This window comes from Carettochelys insculpta, chromosome 3 (genome assembly GCF_033958435.1).
Source record: "Carettochelys insculpta isolate YL-2023 chromosome 3, ASM3395843v1, whole genome shotgun sequence".
Classification (NCBI taxonomy): Eukaryota; Metazoa; Chordata; order Testudines; family Carettochelyidae; genus Carettochelys; species Carettochelys insculpta.
Window position 1 is genome coordinate 102785314 of NC_134139.1, and position 19911 is coordinate 102805224.

Here is a 19911-nt window from a genome sequence, read left to right on the forward strand (position 1 = left end):
TTGCCACTTGGGAGTGCATGTGTGTGACTGTTGTTCTCAGGAACATGAGCTGGTCAGACGTGATTGGCTCCAAGGGAAAAAGAACCCTTTCCAATTTATAAATCAGTTATCTCTATAGGAATACAGCCTTCAGATCCACCTCAAGATTAACAGTAGTTGATGGCATAAGGCAAGGGGACTGAATTGGAATAAAATTAAACATAGCTAGACACTTTTCCATACCTGAGTTGTTTTTTGTTGCTTAGTCCCTTGCAAGAGTTTTGAAGGGAGGGCCATTTCTATGAAGTACGGTACCCTCAACCCTCTTTGAAATTAGTTGAAGCAGAATGCATCCTATATCTTGGAGGAGGTGCTTAGTGACTGGCAGGATGGGGCCCACTTTCCTCTACTTTCTGTCACTGGAAATACAAGGCACATGTGCTCAGACTGTGGTGGGTGACATTCTGATTTAGCCTGGTCATTGTTTCTTTCTATCAACAACAGTTGCTTGAAGGGATTGGTGAGGAGATGACTCAGAGAACAGTTCTAAGTAGTATATTTAACCTGCTGTGCCTATGGTCATGTTGTGTATACCACCCTTATATGCATGTGAAACCCATGTCATATCACAGGGACATAAGAATTACAGAAGATGGCCATCAACGAGGCATTCAGTGGACACTTTTTTTCAAACAGCTAGAGGACGTTGACTTTGCCGATGATGTCGTCCTCCTTTCACACCAACAGGAAAGCACAAAAGAAAGGGTCTCAACACTAGACAAAACTGCCTCAGTGACTGAACTGAGCATTAACAAGGGATAGGCCAAGACAATGAAGATCAGCCAGTCCAACAACCACCCCATCACACTGGAAGGGGATGTCGGGCATAGATGGAAGAACAGATAAGCATATCAGTGCCAGGATAGGAAAAGCAACAGCTGCATTCAAGACTCTCTGTCCCATATGGAATTCACAAAGAATATCTGCAAAGATGAAACTGTGGATGTCATTGCAAATGTGAAGAGTGTGCTGGTGTAAAGAAAAAAAATCTTCAAACCACAGGCTACAGACATTCATAAACAGATGCCTGAGGTACATCCTTCACGTCAAATGGCAAGGCTTCATCACAAATGAGGAGCTTCGGAACAGAGCAGGACAAGAACCAACTGACGTTGAATCAAGAGAAGAAAGTGGGGATGGCTAGGCCATGCTCTCAGAAAACCATCATTCAGCATAGCCCACCAAGCTCTCACATGGAACCCACAAGGAAAATGCAAAAGAGAAAGACCTTGAACAACATGGAGAAGGTCTACTGAGATTGAAGGAGGACAATAACTGTGGTACTCATGGAGTACAAGAGTTAAGTAGTAGTAGCACTGCTATACGTTTTAGTGACTGTCATGTCTGTTAAAACCAAAGACCTTTAATTGGATATTGGAAACGCACCTCTCTCCTCCATTATTACACTTATTAAATGTAAAATGGATACACACTGGAATAGTTTTCATGGGGCAGTTTCCAGTTCAGCCAGACATTTGAACCTGTGACTATTTCTGTTTTATGAACAATATGGTGGTTAATTCTTACAATTTTTAACATTTTATGTTTTGAGCCTTTGGCAAGTACAATAAACTCTTCCATATTTGGCATTCTATCACCTGGAACTCTCAAATAATTGGCATTTTAACCATAAGTAAATTTTAGTTAATTTTCCATAAGTGCAGTATAGTGAAAGTAAATACAACTAAATATGCACACCCCTCACTATACGAGCACAGTTAGTTCCCAACTTTCTGCTCGTAGGAGAAAACTCGTAAGAGGACACTAAATTACCATTAAATTCACGTTAAAGTCTCTGATTTATTCCAAGTGCTCCTAATGCAATCAAGGAGTGGCAGCATGTTTGGGGGGTTGGAGAGAGTTAAAGACTGGGGGTAGTTTGGGGCCATGAGCGGGGGAGAGGGTTAAAACCTGGTGGTGGGTTGGGTCTGTGGGGTGTGCAGTTTGGGTCCAGTGGTGGAGGCGGCATGTGGGTGCGGGGGCAGGGTTCAGGTTGGGTCCATGGGGCCGGGGGGTGTGGGTTAAGGCTGCGGTGGTTTTGGGTCCACAGGGCCAGCGGGGGTATTAGGCTGTGGCAGTTTGGGGTCTGCGTGGCCAACAGGTAGGGGGTTAAGGCTGCAGTGATTTGGGGTCTGCAGGGCTGGTCGGGGGAGGTCAGACTGTGGTGGGTTGGGTGTGTGGGGCTGGTAGGCAGGGTCAGGCTGCGGTGGTTTGGGTGTGTGGGGCTGGTGGGGGTGGGGGCTCAGGCTGCGGCCGGTTGGAGCCGCGGGGAGACTAGGCTTGTATTAGTGGGGGGAGTTCACGTGTCCAGTGAATAAAGGTAAGTATATGTGTCCCTCGTTTTAGTGAGTACTCGTAAGTAAAGTACTCATTTAACGAGGGATGAGTGTACAGCAAATACGGTGTGAGTGTACAGTGTACAAGACTACTGTTGTTGGTACATCAGGTACTCTGCATACATTTGTTTGTTTCTTAATACGTAATGTTGTTTTTCTTTAGTGTGTGTTGCATTGCTAGGTATAACTCTCCGTTACCCAGAACATTTGAATATCTGGCAACCTCAGGACTGCTGGATATAAAAGAGTTTACTGTACATCTGTTAGGAAGTTGGCACATCGCATCGCTCAGTATGTGAACTTAATGGCATGTGTAGTTTGAGGCTTGAAGTCACCTTTGCCTGCACGGAAATAAATGATGAAACTGTTTATGTGAATGGGAACAGAAGTGGGCTGTCTTTTTTTTAATTTGCTAAGTATTTTCTGAGTTTTGCATAATACACTTGTGTAGTATTTTAAGCAGGAATAGTACAGGACACATTACATGCAACACTCCTTGGAAATGTTCTCATCATGCTGTAGTGTCTTTGGTGGATATGCTGTAAACCTACCTATAAACATTCCAGTTTTGTCTAGTTTTGACACTTGATTCTTAAAGCCTCAGATTTGCACAGAATTGCTAGCAGTAGGGCAGAGTTCCATGTTTTAAGTGAACGCAGGTTGAATAACACAGAAATGCTGCTTCAGTGGCCTGCCTTAAATATTTCTGAGCAAACGAAATATTTCTAAATAGTTTCACAGGCCTCCTTTCTGGCTGTGATTGTCAGGGGGTGATTGTCTCAGACAGTTGTCACGGAACAGGTCAGTTGGAAACCAAATTCTATAAAGAAGAAAAGAAGGGGGAAGGATGCAGTGGTTCGAGCATGCCATATACAACTGATCACTTTTTCATAGCCCTTTTATATTTCATAGATTTTTAAAACGTGTGCATGTCCTGTATCAAACTACAGTGTCACTGTTGCAACGTTATTGGCTGCTTTAAAACAAAACAAAATAATCTATGCTGGCAGTAGCCAAAAAAGAATGCTCTTCAACTTGGCTGAAATTAAATCTGCAGGGAGACTTTTGTATGTTTGGAGAAAAAAAAACACAGAAGCACAAGTTTACCAGTGATTCTGCATGCTGCTCTCAAGGTTATGAATAAGCATTGGCGACACTAGATGATGTGCTGTTTTATTAGTTGTTTTCTTGGTTTTTTGAACGTTCCCCTTCCTACCCATCAGTAAATAACCTGCATTGTTTCATTTTGGAGGAGCTTGGATTAAGGATCTCATTAAATAAAATATCCCTTACTATTTTATCATATTACTTTCTGATAAATGTTACTCGCCTTTTGGTTTGGGTTTTGTTTTATCAAACGCTTTGATATCTAGAGAAGCTACTTATATAGCCTGTGCTCTGATCATAGCATCTGCACACCTCCTAACCTTTAAGGTATTTATCCTTGCAGCTTCCCTGTGAGGTAGGGAAGTGCTGCTATCCCCATCTACACATAGCGAAGTAAGATACAGAGAGACTAACTGACTTGCCTAAGGTGACACAAGAAGTCTGTGGCACATTAGGGAATTGAACCTCTCTTTCCCAAGTCCGGGCTTGCGTTGTATTATATATATTATATTCAGATTGTGACATGAACGCTGCTGCTGCTGGTGCTATTCTTCTACTATAAACCACTGTGCTGCATGATGGTTGTGTGTCCAGCTCTTGTTCCTACCCCAGGCTTAGATGGATGTTTTTCAATTGTGGTGGTTATTTATGTGGGGCTAGAATGCAGTTGGTTCAGTACAAGTGAGCAAGGATGCAGGGCATTTTGCATTTACACAAAGAGAGAGCTCAGTTCCTGTCCTTGCAGATCTGGGATGCAAGGGGATATTGGAAATCCAGGCTCACTGGTAGTGCTACATTCCCCAAAGAGAGGAAGAAAAAGTTCAGGGCCACATCTCTGTCCCTTGTTTCCATCCACTGTGGGGTGGAAGCCAGCCTGAGGGCAAAACGTTTTGAGGCTTTTCCAGCGGAGAAACCCTTGCCAGTCCAATGTGTGCTCTTCCACACTGTTCTGACTGCCTCAGTGGTGAGCCAGAATGCTATCAGAACCTGCCTCCAGAGGCCATTGTGATATTAAATACACTTGTGGTTTGTAAAGCCCTTTGGTCTGAGAGGCAATGTATGACTTCAAAATACTTTCGCTTCCGTTTAGCTTCTCTTCTTCACAGTTGTGATTCTGAGGCAAGCCAGCACGGCTGGGAATTGGATATCTCTCAAGAGCACCTGCTTTTGCATGCTGTACTGTGAGGGTCAGAACTCGCAGCAGCTTCTGGGGCACACTGAGACCCCCGCTGCTGGTATTTCTTTCCCCAGAGAAAAACCCTTTCATTGTTGGCCCAAGGCATTTGCTGAGCCTTGCTTTGAAGAGGAGGACTTGCTTCTTGAGCCCTAACATTGTGTAAGGGGCATGCCCTGCTGAGTGGATTGATGGGGTACTTGGCATTTCCTCTTTAACTTATGTAAAATAGTTCACTGCTGAATAGAAAAGGTATATGGGCTTATGGACAGAAATATTTAAAGGCATGCGGTTAAAGCATGATTCAAAAAGGCTCCCATCTCTCCATTTGTACTGGTGCCATTTTTTCTAATTATATTTTCTTTATTAGACAGGAATGGTTTGATTAGCTTATTATTAATGTTGTTAATGAAGTTTTCAAGTTGATCCTAATCAGGATAGCTCAGGAAGTGACTGAATGAAATTCAGCTTGTAAGACTGGTTGGCTCTTTCCATCATTATAATGGGCGGGGGGGGGGGGCAGTATTTCGAGAGCAAGGAAAGGCAAAGAAAACGAAAAACCCGCCGTGATGCAGACAGTTAAAATGCAAGGGACATTAAGAAAGAGAGAGGCGGCGGGGGTGGGGGATGTGTGTGTGGAAGAAGTGGGAAAGAAGGGCATCCTGATTTACAAGAGAATGCAGCTTTCATTTACAGCTCCATGGAGATGCAATTGTGGAGCTTTGCCGCTCATAAGTGTTGCCTATGGAAAAGGAGGGAGGGATTGGGGGCGTGTTTGGGAAACAATAGTTGAAAGCTCACTGTCCCAGCCAGTTGAAATTCCATACACTCACAATTAGTCAGGACTATACAAAGGATGCACATGAAAGTATCCACCTTTCTCTCTGCTAGACTGTAAAGGATTTTGGAAGATCCTGTTAGAGCATTGAAAAAGCAAATGACCTACAGTTGTCACTGTTGGTTGTGGACTGAAACCTGGATAGGGAAAACTGTTGATTTTCTAGAGAATGAGCTGGATGAATGTGCACTGAGGCAAAAAGCCTGTTCTTGATTCTATGCAAATATGAACGATTGGCTTTCTTTGTTCCCTTCTTCAGAAGTTGAAACTAGCTGCTCCCAGCCCCCAGGATTATGTTTCAGAAGGAGGCATTCAGGTTCAAGGATTGTTAATGGTTGCTAACAGCCAGGACAATACAGACAATCTCACAGTTGTGCAAAAAGGAGGAGGTGGGGAGGAAGAGACAAAGTTTATAGGGTTTGCAGAGCTTTGGCAAGTACACATTGAAAACCATCCCCCCACCCCATCCACTGCTTGTTTCTCTTGCTTTCTATGGGACCTAAACTACAGAAGCACACATAGGACACGTTGGAAATGGTGGTGTTTATCAACACCAAGCTGGAATCTTTAATTAAACTTTTCAAGAAGAAGAGTAAGTACTTGTGTATATGCACATTTTATTTCTGGAAAGTGTTAGAATCTTGGTAGCAGAAAGGTGAGTGTGTGTACGAGAAAATGTGTACCTTTCTCTGTCACGGCATGTTTAATAATGCGCAGAGGCAGTAGTATGGAAGGCAGTGTTCCTGAGTATTGACTTCATTGTAAGGGTGAGTGAAAGTTGACTGATGCCCATTTCCTATGTCCCTCACAGTGGCTTTGAAGAATGTAAGCAGTTTACTTACAACATTTGAAAGTGTCACTGTAACTTGCGGCTCTGTGTATATATCATCCTTGTATGCAGAAGTGTTACTCCAGCGTCTTCTGGTTGCCACTCTCTCTGTCAACTGTGCAGTCATTGAAGGTGTGCAGAAATTTGTTATGCTTGTTTCATTGTGTAGAATCATTGTAGTCCTAAACCTTTAAAAATCATTAAAATTCTTGATGTACGTGCATGATTAGCTGGTGAAATTTAATCCATTTGGACAGGCTAGTTGAATTTGATCTGGCAGTATGAGTATGTGTAGCACATCTTTGTTGTTTTAATTGTGCTCTAGATAAGCAGTGAACTTCTCCTAGTATGGCATTGAGTAGATCTGAGCTGTAATATGGCAGGTGTGTCTGACTTCTTTTCTTATTTTGTAAGGTAAATGCAAGGCATTCTTTCTGAATAAGTCAGTCTGTTAATGTATCTTTTGTTTGTAATTCTAGGGTGATTGATATCTTGCTCAAGTAGCGAGTGACCTCTCTGTTCATTATCATTTGGATTTGAGCTCTGGTTACTAAGGACAGAGAATTCAGCTGTATACCATGTCAGCATTGTCTGTTTTGCTGCACAGAGTGTTTTCTATCACATCCACTACCATGAAAGTAGGTACAAGAGGGGAGGGGCCAGGCCACACAGCCAAGCAAACTTGTGAGCAAAGGAACAGTCCAATAAAAATATTACAAAAATGTTTATTAAAGGATTTAACAGAAAACCACAAGGACATTCAGTTAAAAGCCTCCTCTTTTCCTGTGCTTCTTGCAGTATGCTGTTGTACTGAGATTGTGTGGTTAATTTGTGAGTACCTTTATTTTGTTTAACTAATCAATGCAATTATTGTGCTATTGAAATTATTCTTCTAGGCACTGTGCTAAGATGAAATCTGTCTTGTTTCAGATGTAAGGAAGCTGTCACCTTCACGCTGTACTTCACAGCCTGTAAGCTCTTTGGCCATTAGGCAAAGCACTATGTTTCTAATGCTTAATAATGATACAGTGCTAGCTGATACTGCCGTATAGACTGTAGTAGGAGCTTCTGAGAAGAGGTTGGAGAAGAACTAGGTGACACACACAGTTTGGCTGAGCTGGCATAACAGTTGCTTGGGAAACAAGCACTGCTATAACTTTTTTGCTTTGGAGAACTAAATGCACAGCAGGTGCCTTGATGGGGAAATGTTGTTAGAGGGGTCATACCCCACCTACCCTTTTCCTGTCCCAGATGAGTAAGGGATCAACCACAGAAGTTTAGCAGGTATTAGACAACAAATAATTCCTTGTAGCTTAGGGAAGATATAAGTAAATAGTATGGTGGTGTACTTTTTGGTTGATTAAGTAGTTGATTTATTACTAAAGAATGCTTTAACGAATTAGAACTCCAGAAATGCTCAAAGTTTTGTTTTAATAGGCTTTTATGTAAATAGATTGGTGAGTTAGTTGTGACCATTGGGCTCCTGCTAGGTTGCTGTTGTGGCCTGGCCAGTATGGGATGTGTAAAGGCAGTGGGCCCAACTCTGCTCTCACTTTTAACAGTGTAAATTAGCCAGTGCCATCTTATTAATGGCAGTGTAATTACTTTTGACATATACCGGTGTGAGATCTGAAGAGCCCCCGTCTGTTTTTTGTACTCATGTTTTCAGCTCACATGCCCCTCAACTGCTTATTCTTAGTCCTCATTCAGCTGCATTTTAATTTGCATGTTACATTCTTGTTTTCATTCTTTCTTTGCAGCTGTCTCCAACCTAGATGAGGAAAGTAGATGGACAGTCCATTATACTGCTCCCTGGCACCAGCAAGAAAATGTGTTCCTACCCTCCACAAGGCCACCTTGTGTGGAGGATCTGCATCGCCAAGCCAAGCTGAACCTCAAGTCCGTACTAAGAGGTAATATGCTGCCACTAATGCTGTTGCTAAGACATTGGGGAGAAATTCAGTAACTTGCTGGGTTCTCTGTGCCAGTAGAGAGCCTGGCTTTGTTACTGGCTTTTATAGTATTTTAAAGCACATTTGAGCTTTTAGGCTCCGAAAGAAACAGCTTGTTCTGCTGTGTTAAACAGATGTCAGGTGTATTGTTGGATGACATTTGCCAGTGGAGAAGGGGAAGTAATTTTTTCTGCCACAGAGAATTGAGCAAATACCCAGCTTTGCTACACTGTGATCTCCCATGGAGGGCAGACAAACTGTCCTAGGTGATTTGGTGCTTTTACAAATTCACATCTGCCATCAGAGCCTTAATTTAAATAATATCTTTGTCTTAAAGTTCTGAATCAGTCCATTTATTGGCTTTGAGATAGCCAGGCAGAGTCGGCATTTTTCTCAGGAGTTCTGTTGATAGTGGTATAGTATCAGGTGTGTGTGAGGGTAAGCTGCTCTGAGGGAGCCAGCCAAATCAACTTCCAAGGTTCCTATCTGTAGCATAGCTCCTTGTTCACAAAAAGTCCCATGCAACTCCTAAGAACTAAATCCAGCCCTCCCATATGCATGCACAATGCTGAAGGAAAGGCAATAGGTACGCTAGGTCCACACTGCACAGCAAAGCTCTGCATTTAGGTAAGAATGAGAAACTGTTCTGGAGTTTGAATGAGTTTCTGTGTTAGAAACTTTTAAAACCAGTTACTGTGTAAACAATTTAAAATCGAAAGGATGGGGAGTTTATTAATAGAAACGGCTATTTGCTAGCCTGTCCATAGGTCTATGACCAGGGCCACCAGGGCATTCTTTGGTGTTAGCTGCATTATGGTCTATTAGTGTAGTCATTTGTACAAGAGCAGTAGGAGAAGAAAAGTTTGGAATACCATCATAGACATAACATTTTGAGACAGTCTCTGTGTGTAGGAGTGCAAAAAACGTTTACCCTTTGAATGCCTGGAAATGTTCTTTTAATAGATATAAATGGGGAAACGTTTTGTTGCCATAGTTTTGTTTGGTTTTATTTTATTTGTCATACAACTTGAGTTAATTGGGTTCCACCATTTCTTGCTTATATGCCTTTGACTGTACAGCAAGGTCCCCACATCCCCAAAATTAACGTTCACAAATACAGTTATTTGCGAGCGGCTGCTTCCCAGGGCTCTGGGGCAGGAGTGCTGGCAGCTGCCACCTCACCGGGGCTTCAGGAGGGAAGCGCCAACTGCTGCCACTTCGCCATATTCACAAAATTCAACATTTGCAAGGGTTCTTAACACTGAGCCCTTGCAAATGGTACAACCCTACTGTATTTGAATAAGGCACTCTTGACAGCCAACCTTATTACATTATGCAAGGCTCACTCAGCAGACAGCTGGCATGCTTTTGTATTTATTACTGGGCTAATGTATTTGTGCAGAACTTCCACACTGAGCGCTCTCGTAGAGGTAGGCTTTAAGGTGCACATGCGAGATAGGCCTGTCAGTGATTTACAACAGAAAGGCACTTACCTACTATATTTTAAAGAAAATGCTGTTGTACTTAAATTTTGCAATGTCAAGTCTTAACTATTTGTTCTTCTATTTTCTATCATCTGTCCTGAAAACTTCATCAAAGAAGAGTGTATGAGACAAATTCATGTGGGTTGTGTCTTTCTTTAGTTTAGTACAGTAGTTATATCAGAGATGAATTTAATAGATTGCAATAAGTTTTTACATATCAATGTGAAGTAGGTGCTTTTATGTTCCTCTGTTCAATATATAAACTTCAAGAGAGCAAAGTAGATGGCAACACTGCTGTTAGCTTTTTCTAGCAATTGAGGAAATTTTGTTAAGGAAACAAGTTTTAGTTTCATGTTTCCAAAGGCTAATAATAAATATTAGAAGGAAGAAAAAATTCACATTTACTAACAAACAAACCTATTTTGATGCTGGTTTTAAAATTATCTCATCAGTGATAATTCTGGTCCAAAAGAGGAGAAAGCAGCGTTAAAGCTGATGTTTGAATATTCTGACTTGCGTGACTGAAAGTGAAGGTTTTTATAAGCAATATTAAAAATGTCCCATTGCATGTGGGCAATGTTAGCGGGTCCATACCATATCCCTGTAATAATACAAAATGTTACGTGTGTCGCCCCTCCTTGCTAGAGACTGATACTAAAGATACGGGGCTGGGCAGTGTTAAGAGGGCCATGGGTGATGCCCTAGTTAACTCCTCCCACCTCTTCCCCTTCACCAATGTAATAAAAGCAAAGAGTTCTGGAACTCATACTTTGGTGCTCTCCCTGTACTCTCTGGGGTTTTGATCTATCATATGAGACCTCCAAAGGCTGACTCATTTAAGTCCCCACTTCCTTTCTTCCTGGCTTCTGGGATGGAGAAGAAGCTTTCTTTCTAACCCAGGCCAAAGACCTGAGAGAGCCTGAGGGAAGAGTAGGAGACTAGGAGAAACATCTCTGTTACTCTGACCCTCCTGAGAGAGGGGAACACAACCTTTGTGAGTATTCCACCATCAAATGGAAAGGGTATTTGTCATTTGCCTTGTTCACTGTCACACACATTCATACATCAGACTCATAAAACACACTGTACTGAAGAGCACCACATCACATTTTCAAAGAATTCAGGCTGTAATGTATTCCTGGCCCATGCTAAAAGGTCTTCCATAAAGCCCCTCCCAATTTTCTAGTGAAAGCAAAACTAAAAATTTCATTTCATGTTGCCTCTGTTACAGTGGTGTACTCTGGTGTACATATACACTCTGGACTGCATAAGTTTTTCAGAATCAAAGTGTAAACATCTCCAGTGCTACTAAATATTCCATATAGTTTTGTCTTCCTCTTTGGTCAGAAAGAGCTCAGGTTGCATAGATAAAAGAATTAATATGTCCATGTCTTATCACTGTCTTCTGCAGTTGTCTGAACCTCTGTTACACAAAGTTTATCACGAGTCTATCATAAGAGAGAATTTTCCTGAGATCCCCTCAGTAAAATATTGGCAGCACGCGACGACTTCTCTCCCTCTTGCCATAATGGAAGGAGAGCTCATCACTACTCCTTCTTCTTCTTTTCCTCTGTCTGTCATTTTACTTCTCTGTCTCTGAGAGTAATTCCAGAGCTTCCCTCTGCTCCACTCATGGCTGCCCAAGCTGTAGCACAGAGACATGATTCTTGTCAATGTCACTGATGACTGCAGGGCTCTGTGTCAATGTACTGCAAATGCATTGGCCAAAGTTTTCTCGGTGTTATTCGGCTATGGCTTGGGAAAGCCCCGTAGAATGAGGAAGACACCATTGCATCAGATCGCATTTGGGAGTTTGTCTTCATAACCGTGAGTCTAGAGATGAACTTTATTCAACTTAAATTTCTGCTGAAAGCTTTAGCAGTGGACTCACTGCTGACTAGTGTTTAGTTTTCTATTCCCTGCTTCTGAAGGAACAGATGGATTTTTCAAAGATTGCATATGTGCATCTGTATTAGAGCATAAACTGAAATTATTTGCATTATTTTATGCTGTAGTATTTGTTGAATAGCTACGCTGAACTCTGTGATTATGTAGTAAAAGGCCCTTGTGAAATGCAGTCATATAAGAACTGTGTTAGATTGCTCTGGAAACCTGAATTCTGAATTTCTTGTGTCTGTGATTTAAACTTTAGTTTTAACTCTGTCTTAATATTCAAAATGTATACCATTTGGTGAATGTTATAATGTTAAAATGAATAGGACAACTGCTGCCAAAACTAGAGCCTGTGATGCCATTGAAAAGCAACTGCTTGCTGCAATCTACTGCATTAAATCAGGAATGGGGAACCCTCAGACCATGGCTTACCTGGATCTGGCTCCTGATGCTTGGGGTCTCCACACCCTGGCATCCGGCCTGCACCAGGGCAGGGGAATCCCAAGCCTTGTGAGTCTGATCAGGAAAGTCAGGGCTATATTCAGCCCACAGACTCTTCGTGGAAGGTGCAGGAAGCCATGGCACCCCAATTGCCACCTCCTGTGTTGCTGCTGCTACTGTTCCTGCTTCCCTTCACCTGGCTGGGGGTAAAGCAGTTCATGGCTCCCTGGAGAGGTTTTTCTCCTCGCCTGTCTCAGGCATCGTCCCCACTGCTCTGCTTGGCCACTCAGAGCAACAAGAGGGTGGTGCCTGGGGGAGGTGGGGAGAAAAGAATAAGGAGCATTTCTCCATGCTGCCATCCCCCCACCCACCAGAGGAGACAGCAGCTGTGATGTGTGGAAGTAAGTGCCCCTCTGTATTGCCCAGATTCCCCACCCTCAGACCGTCCCTGACTCCTGCTCGGGCCCCTACTCTGTCTGTTCCTGTGCCCTCCCTCCTCTCCTGCCCTCCCCATCCACCCTGCTCCTGCACCCTTCCTCCCAACCATCCTCAGCCTGCTCCTTTTTTGATTTTTCACTTTTATGTGGCCCCCAACTCATTTTTTTTCAGTGAGTCAGTGGCCCCCTAACCCACAAAAGGCTCCCCACCCCTGTCCTAAGTGAAGGCCAAGCAAAGCTGGGACCCAATACTATTTTTAGGTTGGTGGCCACTGACTCATGGCAAAATTAGTTTCACATAAAAGTGAGATTGTGGGGGGAACACCTCACTGGTGTGGTCCCTGACTGAGACACCTCACTTCCCTCATGCTCCAGCACTATGGGCAGGAGGCTGAAAAAGGGATAGGGGTGGGGCACTGAGGTTCAGGCCTTTCCCCCAGGCTGGTTTAGCTCTTCTGGGAGTCCAGGGTAATACAAAGAGAGGGGGTGTGTGTGTGTGTGTGTGTGTGTGTGTGTGTGGCCTTAAGGATTCAATATGGCGGAGAGGGCTGATTATGGAGACATACCTATCTCATAGCAGTGGAAGGGACCTTCAGAGCTCATTGAGTTCAGTCCCCTGCCCTCACAGCAGGACCTATCACCATCCCTGACAGACTTTTTTTTTTTTTTTTAAATCTATTTGCCCCAGACCCCTGAATGGCTCTTAGTTTACAGGAACACTGGTTTGCGCCCTACATTATCACAGTTGTTCTCTGTATGTTTGCAGTTTTCCCCCACAGATTTGGCTTGCTTCTATATAATGTGGTGTTACCCAAAGGATCGTACTCTATGGCCTTCAACCAGTACCAGAGATCCTGCAGCAGCAGTAGGAGTAATTCTATTATTAGTTATAGTAACATAAGCAGTTGCCTTTTTATTTAAAAAAAAAAAAAAGAGTAAATTGAAAATGCTCGTTGAATGGCTAGCTGATGGATAATTTTAAAAAGTAACAAGCACCCAGGGGCAGTAGATTGAGCCTTGTTATGATGAATGACTGTGGTATAGCTAATTGAATGGTCTACTCAATACACATTTCAAACAGTAACAAAATCATGACCACAGGTCCAGTGTCTAAAAAACAAACAAACAAACCCCACAGGAATGTCCTGAAGCTCACTTTCCCAACACCTTGATCAAATTGCACTAGTGGCAGGAATAGGAGGACCTGTCAGCCTTTCCCTTCCCTCTTCAGGTTCTGTTGCCACACCTTTTCAACCATCCCCATCCTTAGGGGGAGCCTGGAGAACAGATAAGCGTTTCAGCACACCCTGAAGGATCACTGTATCAGTGGGAAGGTGGGGCAATTGCCTACCGGAATCAAGGGTATGCTTCCGAGAAAACCGTACCCTATGCTAGGGTTTAAGCAAGAGGGAGATTTTGGAAAAGGGTTGGAGGGAAGAGAATTTTTATCGCACAGCTAGCTGCAATTTTCAAATGGATTTGTGGTATAGACTCTTGAAAAAGACTGCACACGAAATCTCAAGTCTAATAGATGTAAAAAAGACAGTAGACCCAACTTCTGTGCTCTTCAGAGGCTTTTTGCATAAATTACTGACTTTTCACAGCAGTTGTTGGTTCAGGTTGTTTGCGTGCACTTAGGGCTCAGTGCTCCAGACATCACTGTTTATTGTGGTGCACTCGTCTTATCTTACAGAGAACAGGATTTGCTGGCTGTTGCTTCTGTTTTGTGTAGTTAGCCAAGTGCAAGAAATGTCTATCAGCAGTGATTGAAATGTTTGATGATAGTCCAGAAGGTGGTTTATGTTATAAAATAAAATAGCCTTTTATCATCCTTTTCCTGAAAGAACCTGTGGACTTGTATGTGTTTACGCTTTGTTTTCACCATGCCTCTCATTGAAGGCTGCACAGATGAGCAATATTAGAATCAGCCCCATTGATGTATAATCCCCCTGAGAAGATTATTGTTTTAACAGTAATCTTAGTTTTTTTAAAGAGCTGCAAAGTAAAGGAAAGCCACTTAATATTAATACTCCAGGTTCACCAAGATGTCAAGATCTGAAATTCTCACCTCGAAACCATATTGGAACACACTTCCCACCTCGTATTAAGTGATAGGATCAGACCATATGTCCTACCAAGGCCTGGTTCTGACAAAACCAGGAAATAAAAATCAATTTATTTCTCATTATTTTAGTTTCAATAGTCAAGTTAGTGCCGGTAGCTCTACAATGTGTACTCTATCCTTTTTACTCCTTTTGAATTAATTCATAGAGTACATCTGTTGTTGACTTTGGCAGAGTTCCATATTCCAATTGCCCTTTCTGTAAGGAATTAAAAAGGGGAAAAAAGTATTCAAAGAACATTAGACAAAACTTCACCATGAATCTAGACTTTGCATATTGCGTATTCTTTCATGCTGGGAAATGAGAGCTTACAGGAGCATACTCAGAATGCAAATGTGTAAAATGAGTTAAATACCACACCAATGGCTGTGAATTATATAGATTAATTATATTTAGATTGATATGTTCTTGTACTCACAGTGCGTATTGTAAGCACTTTACAATAGAATGCTTGCCACATAGCTAAGAAACACTATTAAAATCCCTAGATTGAGATTTTTTAAAAAATCACTTCAAAGACATTTTATATGTCTGCTAGTGCTTCACTCAAAGCCCTTACTAGTAGTCCATTACTAGTACATTGAGCCTTACTATTTTTCAAATTCATCTCTGTGTTTGGTGGCATTCATTGTAAATCCTATTTTTTAAAAAACTTGTTTCTTGATAGCATTTTTGAGACTGAGCTTGTATCCAGAATCCTGTAGCAGAAGCAGGGGGCACCAAATTCCTTGGGATATGTCTTGAGTAGAATAAAAATGTGTGTTTTGGAATGTTTTATCCTAATACATTTTGAAGTCTAGTGTAGGCAAAGCAGTGTGCACTTTTAAAATGTGCTAGCGGGATAGTTGAAACCAGTGGGGGGAGACTTAGTTAATACATTCTAACGACAAACCTTTTAAAATCTGTCAAGAAAAACTGCGAATGAAACACAGAACCTTTCACTTATAACTGATAGTTTAAATTCATCTCAAGTTGCTTCTTGATTTGGTAACCTATGTGGAAAGAGTGAGTTGTCTGAAGCATTGTCTGCATTTGGGCTTTTTCCTGAATCCAGCAACTGATGGCCAGTGGCAGATGTAGCTACACCAGTGCAAACCCGCTCATGATTTTGATTTCAAGTTGGGCTAATTATCCACTGGTGGAAATCACAGCGTGCTTTCGCTACACTGGAGTTTGCATGAGTATAGCACCAGTGGTTGGCTATAAATCAATGAACTTGACAGAAATTCTTAGCTTTGATAAGGCTTTGCTGAGACCCTAGTTGTATTCTTAAAGTATGAACACACAGTATCTCATTCGTCCACCTAGCTGGCATTCTACTGTCATCCTCAGAGGAGGCTAAAGAGTATGTACACACTGAAACTAGCGTGTCATTCTTATGCCATGTACAGACTAGGAAAATTGTTTGTGTCATCACATTTAGTGAACATGTATTTCATAACATTAGGTTAAACAGAGGTGACATGTTTTGAAACCTATTTGATGGCTGTTGACCATCATTTTAAAGCACAGTCTTCTGTATCTACACGGGGTCAAATTTTGTGTGTGTGAACCTGCCCTATTATTTTTTAGCTTAGACATGACATTGAAGGTATTCCTTCAGCCTCTGCTTGAGGACGGGGTGGGGTGGGGACATTGCTCCTTGTGGTGTTCTGTTTATTGGTAAAGGACTCCATCTCCAGGACTACCAATCATCTGGCATTTTGTGGGTGATGTTCTATGTACTCAGCTTTTGTGAGTGAAATATTTTAAGAATCCCATATGTTAAACTGAAAACGAAGTCAAATGTGTTAGAAGAAGGCTTCTGGATATCTTTATATAAACTCCATGCAGTTGCCTTAGGAACAGCAAATGTCCATAAAAAGGATAGAAAAAGTAGTTATTTTTAATTTCAGTGTTGAAATCGCAGAATAAATGAATGTTGAAAAGGCACAGTTAAAGTAATCACACTTATTACCGGAAAGTGCCACTGGTGTTATGTCCCCATAGAAATTTAAATTAGCCCAAGATAAATGGAGATCATCATTTTGAAGTCTCCCTGGTGACAGCTTGTTACAAATGATATTTGTTTGTGTCTGTTTTATCGTAGTTCCCTTAGAAAGTTGATTGAATTTTTAGGGCTGAGGAATCATTTAGATCATTAACTCTGCTGAAATTTGCTGTCTGTAAAAGGGCCGTGTGAAAGAGAAAAGATACAATGGAAATATTTAAACGTGCTGATAATTCAGCACATATAACTGAGAATGGCCCACTGAAGTGTTCTGTATTCTCAGTCTTGTCTGGATCCTTTCTGAAGAATTAAGCAGCAGTCCTTCATTTGTCTGAAATACTATACCAAAAACTGCCCCCATGATGCCCTCTAAAATAAACAACTTTCCTCCAGTGTACATATAGTACATACGGAGGTAGCCATGTTAGTCTGTATTCCAAAAAACAAAACAAAACAGCAGTCATGTAGTACTTTAAAGACTAACAAAATATTTAGTCCTTAAAGTGCTACATGAGTGCTGTTCCTGTGTACATATGTTCATTAAGAACATACACTATACTGCTGCAGATGTGATTACAAATCATTTAAAAGTTTCAGCTTTTATTCAAAGCTTAAAGCTGCTGGGATGCATGGAATCATAGGGTTGGAAGAGGCCTCAGGTGTCCATTGAGTCAATCCCCCTGCTAAAAGCAGGACGAATCCCAACTAAATCATCCCAGCCAGGGCTTGGTCAAGCCTGGATTTACAAACCTCTAGGGATGGAAATTCCCCCACCTACCTAGTTAATGCATAGAGATGCATAGTTCTAGTCCTAGCCAAAAGCACAGAGAGCTCTAAGAGGGCTTGACAACCACTGGATTGACAAGGATGGATATGAGACTACACTGATATCCTCACCATAAGCTAATGAGGAACAAATTACCAACCCAGTCTGCTTCCGAAAGGAGGGAGTGGAAGCCACAAGTAAAGTGGGGAGAAGAGAAGCAAGGAAGAGATGCAAGAAAAAGAGAAGGGAAGGTAAAGGTTAAAAACTGTTATACAAGGATCTGATAAAGTGAGCAAGTTATGGAGGATGCTGGGATAGTGGATGTGTCACAGAGACAAGGCATTTTGGTGAGACTATGTAAACCATGATTTCTTTGATGGGATTAAATATGTTTTGCTGTGTGCAGTCCACTAATGAAGAAGATGCTAGCACTGGAATTACTTGACTGGAGATGAACAATTTGACTTCTTTTTGGAGTGACACATGCCAGAAGATCTCTCATTATATGTACTGATGTAGTAATGTTATGAACTTGTTAACATCACTGTACATTTACTTGCAGGCATAGTGGGGGTGGAGGGTCACTGTGGGGTTGGGTGGGACAAAGAAATACAGTATCTTAAGTAAATAGATGTTTTACCAAACCAGCTAGACACTGTTGAACAAAAGATTTTTTCAGCTAATATGTTGTGGCAGCACATCTGTTGGAATTCCTGACTCAGTAAAGAGAAAATTGTCCTCTGTCCAAAATGAGGGTTTTGGATGTACTATAGATAAAGTTCATGAACTTGGCTTACTGTCAGTATTGGTCATCAGTCCATAAGAGCACAGCTCTTTCAGATACAAAACAGCTGTACATTCAAAATGAAGGTGGTCTATTACTACAGAGGTTACGTCTCTGTTTCTAAATTAAAGGTTTATGGAAAAACAAGTAGCCAGTAACAAGAAGTCTTGCACATTTTAATAGGATTGTCACCTTCTTATCAGGTGATTTTTATTAGATACAGTTCTTATGGAAACTAGTTTTAAAAAGTTACTTTAATGCAAAGTGCTGCACATAGGCACTATTTTCTTCGGTTTTTGCATAAAACGAGACTGTCTCAGATGTTTAAAACTAAGGAGAAGGAGTTTTTTACCTCAAGAAATAGAGCGATTTTTCCAATCATGTATGCAATGAATAGATAAATGTGTTTTCATTTATTGGTCAACAGATTCATTTCTGTGGTTGGCAGTTCAGCTGACTATTACAATTAATTGTTCTCCCAGCCCTCCATCCAGATATAAGCACAGTGAGAGAGGCTGTGCCGAGAAGTCACCCTGAATCTAGCCAGGCTAATTTTTTTCAGGCATGTAAATCCAGCTGTCTACTTGTCACTTGTTCATTTTCCCTTCAGCAAAAGAGAAGACTTGAAGTACAAAGGCAGCCCTTGTGTGCTCTTTTCCTTCCTTTTCTCCTCTTGGTCCACAGAGCCTCCTTTACTGAGGCAGCTTTGCATAGAGACATCTGCTCTGCCATGCATTCAGTGCTGGTAGAAATTACCTGTGGCCCAGCTGGCATTTAATTGGGATTTTATCAGTTGGTCTGAAGTTGTAGTTGAATTAATTTTCCTTGGATGCAAGACAAGATGCCTGATTCAGGCGTTTCTAAGCAATAATTATTTCTTTTGCTTTAGATACCTGAATGTCTTTTTTTTTTTTTTTTTTTTAATTTTATGTGAATCCATTGTTAAATCAATTCAGGCAACACAGGCATTTTTACTGCTGATAAATGCTTAAAAGACAGAGAAATGGAATTACTTGCATCAGACTCTTTATCTGTGTTATAAATACCAGTACAGATTCACACACATGCACGTTAATGCAGACATAAATGTATATGGGTGTGTACATGTAGTCTATATAGACATACTAGGCTTTGGACTGATCATAGAATTATAGAATACTAGAATTGGAAGGGACCTCAAGAGGTCATCAAGTCCAGTCCCCTGCCCTCATGGCAGGACCAGACACCATCTAAATCTGTGGTGTCCAGTCATTTCTGAAGCAGTAACCACTAGCTCTAGCTAATTAACTACATTCTGAAGGTATATTTATTGTTCAAGCCAACTAGCCACACTCAACCGGCTATGTAGCCTCATATGGTTAGTAGCGAACCACACACCACAGATCTAGATCATTCCTCATAGATATCTATCTAATGTGTTGTTAAATATCTCCAATGATGGAGATTCCACAACTGCCATAGGCAATTTATTCCAGTGTTTAACCATTCTGTCAGGAAGATTTTCCTAATATCCAACCTAAACCTCCCTTGCTGTAATTTAAGCCTGTTGCTTCTTGTCCTATCATCATAGATCAAGGAGAACAATTTTTTTCCCTCCCCCTTGTAACACCTCTTAGGTACTTTGAAACTATCATGTCTCCTCTCAATCTTCTCTTTTCCAAACTAAACAACCCCAGTTTTTTCAGTCTTCCCTAATAGGTTGTGTTTTCTGGACCTGA

General features: G+C 41.5%; 1 protein-coding gene across 4 annotated transcripts in view; it reads left to right on the forward strand.

Moving 5' to 3' along the window:
- The window catches only part of NHSL1 (NHS like 1), a 254071-nt gene that overhangs the window by 187870 nt on the left and 46290 nt on the right, over positions 1-19911 (forward strand). For 3 of the 4 annotated variants that reach the window (XM_074990474.1, XM_074990475.1, XM_074990477.1), the window contains exon 2: positions 8084-8236. The exons of the other annotated variant lie outside the window; for it this stretch is intronic. In XM_074990474.1, coding sequence (XP_074846575.1) covers positions 8084-8236 — 153 coding nt within the window. The remainder of the gene's footprint in view (positions 1-8083; positions 8237-19911) is intronic. 4 annotated transcript variants of the gene reach the window in all.